General features: G+C 39.3%; 1 protein-coding gene across 4 annotated transcripts in view; it reads left to right on the top strand.

The window, feature by feature from the left end:
- MEF2A (myocyte enhancer factor 2A) overlaps positions 1–7,012 on the top strand; it is a 193,888-nt gene that overhangs the window by 137,054 nt on the left and 49,822 nt on the right. For 2 of the 4 annotated variants that reach the window (XM_019504007.1, XM_019504010.1), the window contains exons 4-6: positions 1,001–1,138; positions 5,109–5,328; positions 6,151–6,210. In XM_019504007.1, the coding sequence (XP_019359552.1) occupies positions 1,001–1,138; positions 5,109–5,328; positions 6,151–6,210 (418 nt within the window). Of the gene's footprint in view, positions 1–803; positions 936–1,000; positions 1,139–5,108; positions 5,329–6,150; positions 6,211–7,012 lie in introns of all 4 variants that reach the window. The other 2 variants (XM_019504011.1, XM_019504008.1) reach the window with 1 other exon arrangement.

Raw genomic sequence — 7,012 nt, 5'->3', positions numbered from 1 at the left:
AAAAAAAAAAAAAAAAAAAGACTTTGCAGTGTTCAAGGTCAAGATCTCCAGTTCAAAATCCTACTTTTTGGTAGCTAATTTTCATTACCCCTTTTTGTCTGTAATATTCTGTGCAATACTCATTTTCACATTTGTCATACAGAGTAGCTGAAGTTTCTCCCCTATTAACTGATCAACCAGTGCATTAAAAAATTAATTTGGAAGTTTTACTCATTGTCTTCTACAAAATTAACCTTACTGCTTCCACGTGAGAACATACAATCTGAGGCACCAGGTTTGCTATGTTATTAATACAAAGGCAGTGGTTTATTTTGGCATAACGTTGGTTTTACAGAGTGTACTATGAGACCAAGGATTTCTTGTGATATCTTTTACTGGACTGGCAGTATAGTTGGGAGAGCTGCAGGATAACTTGTGGACTTTAAGTGCCCTTCCTCAGGGTATATTATTATATAAGAAATCGCTGCCCTGAATACTTATGCTGGAAGAGGAAGCACCTGTTTTAATACCACTGAAGACTCAAAAATGTTTAAGCCTTTGTTCAGGCCAGGACATTAGTATCAGACTGCTTAATTACATCAGCAAATACCTGAAACCCCAGGTTTCTCTGGGAGCCAGAGTGGTGCCTCTGAATGGACCTTCTGTCTTGGTGCCCTATGCCCAGCTGGTTTTGGAAGTCAGTCTGCTAAAAGTGGGGTGGCATCTGTGAGAGTATTTATAGTTTCAGTGGCTCTGAATATGATTAACAAAAAGTCTTGGCAAGTTAGTATTATCTGTGTGTGAATTTTCCAATTGTATTTCAGACCTTAAGAAAGAAAGGCCTTAATGGGTGTGAGAGCCCTGATGCTGACGATTACTTTGAGCAAAGTCCACTATCGGAGGACAGATTCAGCAAACTAAATGAAGATAGTGATTTTATTTTCAAGCGAGGCCCTGTAAGTACTTTTATTTTATCTCTACTTTTTATTTGTTGATCCTTTTTATTAACTTCATTATTTAGGCTCTGAACAAGAAAGAACACAGAGGGTGCGACAGCCCAGACCCTGACACTTCATATGTGCTTACACCCCATACAGAAGAAAAATATAAAAAAATTAACGAAGAGTTTGATAATATGATGCGGAATCATAAAATCGCAGTGAGTACTAAAGTATGGCTTGTGCTTTTATCATGTGCATGAGACCTTTCACAATGTTTGCCTATTATTGAATAGCAATCCATAGTAAAGATAAGTTTGTTTAATTGTGTGTATTGTAGAAATACCTTTTTCTTTGTGTTTGGGTGAATGAGACTGGGGGGGGAGGAATATGGATGTTACATGATATTTCCCTAGAAGTTAAAAGATCTTATTTGGGAGTGGTCTGTAGTTCTTCCACTGCTCCTGAATTTTAATATTTCTGAGTAATGTTCCTAACACTGAGGAACTCACTTGTGCTTTTTGGTGTAAGACCTGTGTGGAGAACATTCTTTTATTTTTTATTTTTTTACATTTATTTAGAGCATATTGAATTACAGCAAATGGAAAATAGGTTGCAAACATGAATCAGATCGCATCTTGTGTTATTGCTGGGCTTCCCCTGCACCAGCAAGAAGCAAGTTTCTCCAGCTTTAGTTCAGCTGAGGGACTCCCAGCTGTGGGGTGCCCCATACACCCCCATGGCTGAGACCACTGCTACACACCACGTACCCCTGCATCTAGAAGACAGCAGCTGCTATGATCTTCTAGCCACTGGGATACATGCACACAGCCACAGCTGGGAGCTCCGATCAGCTGATGGGGTTCCCACTCCCCAGCCACTAGAGCACAATCTACCCATGCAAATTAAAGCTGGGTAGAAACTAGCTGTAAAGTTGATTACACATTTTCCAGCAATAACTTTTATAGCTGGTTAAACCTCTTTGACGCACAGTAGTTAATTTGCATGTGTAGCCAGTGCAAATTTATTGTGCAGTTAACCAGGTAATTGCATTAATGTATGTAATGTGTAGAGGGGGCCTATGGCACTTAGTCACCTTTGAAAATTTTAACTAGTACATTGTAGTATGATTAGAAGATTGCAGCCTGTTTGCCAGTTATCAAATCCAAAAACACACCCATTTGTGGCCTGCACCCTCTCATCAATACCAACACGATTGCATCTGCTGTCAATTTTGTAACCAGCTAAGTCTGGCTTTGGAGTCCGATGTTGGTGGAGCATAGCATGGTTCTTGAAGAGGATCTGTGGGGTCCCAAGATTCTCAAAGATTAGGCACCACTTGCTTTAGTTGTAGGTGTACAGTCATAGGCTACTGTACTTTTAGAAGTTAATTGCTGTTTACAGAATTAACTAGTAGGAGCTATTCCAGGGAAAGGAATTCCTCCTAATAAAAATAATGGTGAGCTCTGCTGTCGTCTTTCACTTGCAGATCATTTGATCTCTTGTAGTAATTACAAATGGACTGGTTAAGTTTTGCAGCCTGCACAGAACCCGAGGTAACTGAATGGTGTAATGCAGGGCCGTCTAACTTCTAAGTGGCTAGGGGCTACACGTTGCAAGGTCTACACCAGTGGGGACCAGGCAGCCTAATCTGTTTACCATATGGGCAGCCTCCTATATATGTATATGTGGCCTTGGTCACACCCTCAGCTCCCAGTGCCACACTGCACTGCACCACCCCCAAGGGCAGTTTCAGAAAGCAGAAGTCTGAGGAGGGAAGGGAACCCTGGAGACCCCAGCTGTTGTAGCAGCTGGATTGATAAGGGGAGCGGCAGCCAAGCAGGAGTCCGTGGGTCACAACTTAACACTTTATGGGCTGCCCGTTGGATAGCCCTGGTGTAGTGCACAAGGATGGTCTCTAGTGTCCGTCCCCTCCTCCCCCCCCCCGCCCGGTGGTGGAAGTGGTTCCTGTGTTTAGAGCAGCAGGACCTTTGGAGGAGAACAACAGCAAGCTGTTAGTCTTAATATGCCACATCTGTTTTTTCAACGCACTCTTTTATACTTAGAATGCAGGCAATATATTTTTTTCCTTATTGCTAGTTAAAATCATCTCTAGAATTTGCATCCTTTTGGGCTTGACCTTGAATTGCAATGGTAGTTCTTCAGACTATCTTAAAACTTCTGATACTCTGACATATGTTAGGTCATCTTCTCCAAGTCAAGCTCCCAGAAACTTTCAGGTATGCTCCCTCTGAATATCCTCCTCTAGCAGAAACATGAGTTTTTGCGGGTGACTTCTGGCTCCCTCGGATGCCAAGAATTCTAGACCTGGAAGTTCCTGTGAAGAATGAGGATTGCATTACACTTTTAAGCTTTACAATTTCTTAAATATGTGATTTAAATTCTAACTGTTACACTTTTGCTTTGATGTCCATGGATCATATGAAAAAAGTAGTCCCTTATTCTTTATGAAAGACTTTGTTGATTGTGGTCAAAGGATAGGAACAACCCAGCGTCTGGAATAGGTAATCATAATTGAATGCCTACCTCTGTATGGCTTGGCAGCCTGAAATATGCATCTCCATTGAGGCAATAAAAGCTGCCATTGTTAAGGGCTTCTACAGAGCAAGAAACCTATAAAAGAATATTGATATTCATTGCCTTTCTTACCTTATTTCGTATACTGAAAGTGCTTACAGTGTATTGTACATCTAAACTTTTAGAAGAAAAATGAGTGTGTTTGTTATGGATATTAAAAAGTTGTGTGAGATGTCTTCCATATAAATATAAAAATGGCATTCATGCAGCTTGTTGTTAGATAGATGATTAGAACAGAAGAATGATCTCTTAATAGCAGCACTTTTATTTCATTACAGTAGAAGTCAGTGCACCCATCTGTACCAAAAAAGTAATGTTCTTTCCCTATCTTCTAGGATTAAATTTTAATATACCTACTATTGTTAAGGTCTTGTTGCTAAGACCTTTATAACATGTAGCACAGTACATTCACTAGTGTGGTAGGAATTATTGTTGTAAATTTTTTTCTAAAATTGCAGCCAAAAAACAAGCCAGATATTTTATGCTATTATTTATTTTAAAATTATTTTACTACATAAGTTACTTGAGACATTTGTGATAGACCTACTGTTTATTAATGAAAATGAAAGAGGTTATATTGTTTATCAAATGTTACTGAAATTTTATTTTTTAATTTTCTTGGCATTATCCATTCGGCTGAGGAAAAAAATATACATTTTTAAAGGAATAGAAGATTTTTTTTTTTTTAGATTATTCCTTTAAAATCATTAAACCCCAATGTTTTGGAAAACGGAGATATTCAATTTTGTATTGTTAAAGATTTATTAAACGTTAAATGTTCTTTTGTTGGGAGTGAATATAACTAAGTGGTAAGGACTCCAGTCAGAATTGCTACAGCCAACTAATCAGTGTGCAAAACAAAAGATTTACAGAACTTTATTAATAGCCTGGCAGATAATTTGACATCATTATAAAATGTATTATTTTTGGTTGATGTGTACTGATTAGAATCCATTTCCTTGATTTTGAAATAAACCAGATTCACTTCAGAATTTCTTACCTAAAAAAAGGCATAAATTTACTTATAAGTATATTTGATGTGGTAATATTTTAATTTCAGTATTAAGACTGTCAAAGCAATGTGTCACTACTAACTTTAATTTTTTGTATCTCATAACTGACTCACTGTTTTGTTTTATAATGTGCATGTTTGTGTATGCTTACATTTTGGGGATGTAACAATTTGTTCATTGAATATAAAAACGTAGAGCTTGTCACCTGACTTTCTAGTAATAAGAATTAACTAATAAATACGGCATACGCAGGTGAATGTTAGTTGATGAATATCCATAAAATATCTCCAGCCATGTTTTTATAAACCTTAGCTCTCGGTACCTTCTAAGTTGATAGTAAATAAGCCTATTGAAAGAGATCTCTAGCAAGTACTGTGGTTCTTGATGCCTGTCTTTGTAAAGTGTGGGTGCTTTATAATTGTACATTTAGTGATCACAGATTACAAAACTAACCTAATTTAACCCGTAAGTTTTTTTTTTTTTTGACAATGACAGCCTTGACAGACATCAGTATACAGTTATTTACGTGACAGTTCTAGAAATATAATTAATGCTAATGTCATCTTCTTTTTGTTTTCAGCCTGGCTTACCTCCCCAAAACTTTTCAATGTCTGTTACGGTTCCAGTGTCCAATCCCAATACTTTAACCTACAGTAACCCAGGGAGTTCCCTTGTTTCCCCATCACTGGCAGCCAGTTCATCGCTAACAGACACGACCATGCTCTCACCACCTCAGGCCACGTTGCATCGGAACGTATCACCTGGCGCCCCTCAGAGACCACCAAGTACTGGCAACACAGGTAAGATTTCAGTAATGCTACATTTCCCCTTTTCCCTTTTTTTTTGAATGAAGCTTGATTTAGATTCATAGATGCTAGGGTCGGAAGGGACCTCAACAGATCATCGAGTCTGACCCCCTGCGTAGGCAGGAAAGTGCTGGGGTCAGATGACCCCGGCCAGATGTCTATCCAGCCTTCTCTTGATGACCCGCAAGGTAGGGGAGAGCACCACCTCCCTTGGGAGCCCATCCATATTTTGGCCACCCTTACCGTGAAGACGTTTTTCCTGATATCTAGCCTAAATCTGCTCTCTGTCAGTTTGTGACCATTGTTCCCTGTTACCCCAAAAGGCACTCTAGTGAACAGAGCCTCTCCGATCCCTTGCTGCACCCCACTAATGAATTTGTAGGCGGCCACAAGATCCCTTGCGGAGGCTGAAGAGGTCCAAGTCCCTCAGTCTCTCCTCATAGGGCTTGGCCTGTAAGCCCCTAACCATAGGAGTGGCCTCCTCTGGACCCTCTCGAGTCTGTCAACATCCTTCTTGAACTACGGCGCCCAAAACTGGATGCAGTCCTCCAACTGCGGTCTGACCAGTGCCACATAGAGGGGAAGTATCACCTCCTTGGATCTATTTGTCATGCATATGCTAATGCATGATAGGGTGCAGTTAGCTTTGCTGATGATTTCATCACGCTGACGACTCATGTTCATGTTATATGAGAGACTAAGTAGTCTACTGTAATTGTGACTTTTCATATGGAAAAAAGTATTTTAATCTGATAGAATGATGTTATCTAAAAAAAAAAATCTCTGAATTTGTCTTTTTCCTGTTAATGTTATTAGGTGGCATGTTGGGGACTACTGATCTCTCGGTGCCAAACGGAGCTGGTACTAGTCCAGTTGGTAAGTACAGTACCACTTTTATGTCAACTTGTGTTGAACATTTGTTTCTTATGTGTGAAGTCACTTAAGTCAAAAGTGTGCTTATGTAAAAGCAAAGATAAGCCAATGGACTGATTTGTATTTTCTCTGTGTTTTAAGCCCCCTCCTCCCCCCACAAACTTTGTCTTTTAAATTGGCACATTCTGCAGAAATCTAGTACAGTAAAGGCTATGTTTAACCTCCTTTTCCCCAGTAACAGATAATTACCAGTATTTTCACATTTTATGGCCTTGGGTTTCAGTAGTGGTTGCTGCTTTTGCAAAATGTTTCTCATGTCCCTTTCTCAAGAAAAAAAATTTAAAAACCTGCATTGAACTCCTCCATCTTTCTTTGGCAGAAGCTCCTAGATAGCTCCACAGAAGCAGTGTACCCCAAATTAGTATTTTAATAGCAAATACTATTATAAGGACTTGTATAATAATGGGTTTCTTACGTTAGTAAAATGCACTACAGTACATTTGTTAATCTATTGTGCTAAAGAAAATGAAATTGCAGGTGTACCCAACATGCTTTCACATGTGTGACAATGCCCTTCTCATAATTGGTACCAAGGCCAATACTGGCAATTTTATCTCGCTATTCAGGGTGTTGTAGTCGCCTCCTTCCGTTGATTTTTTTCCAAGTGAGAGAACGAAAGTTTGGAATACTGTGTTTTTGGATGACTGAGGATTTTTGCTTCTGAGGAAGTTGCTAAAGAACAATTGAGACTGTCCTTCAGAATGTCAGGTTCACCAGTTTTGTATATGCTGACTGCGTGTTGTCC

Source organism: Gavialis gangeticus, unplaced genomic scaffold (genome assembly GCF_001723915.1).
Source record: "Gavialis gangeticus isolate Ggan-Ray unplaced genomic scaffold, GavGan_comp1, whole genome shotgun sequence".
Lineage (NCBI taxonomy): Eukaryota > Metazoa > Chordata > Crocodylia > Gavialidae > Gavialis > Gavialis gangeticus.
The sequence above is the reverse complement of the archived record's forward strand: the minus strand, read 5'-3'. Positions and strand labels throughout refer to the sequence as shown.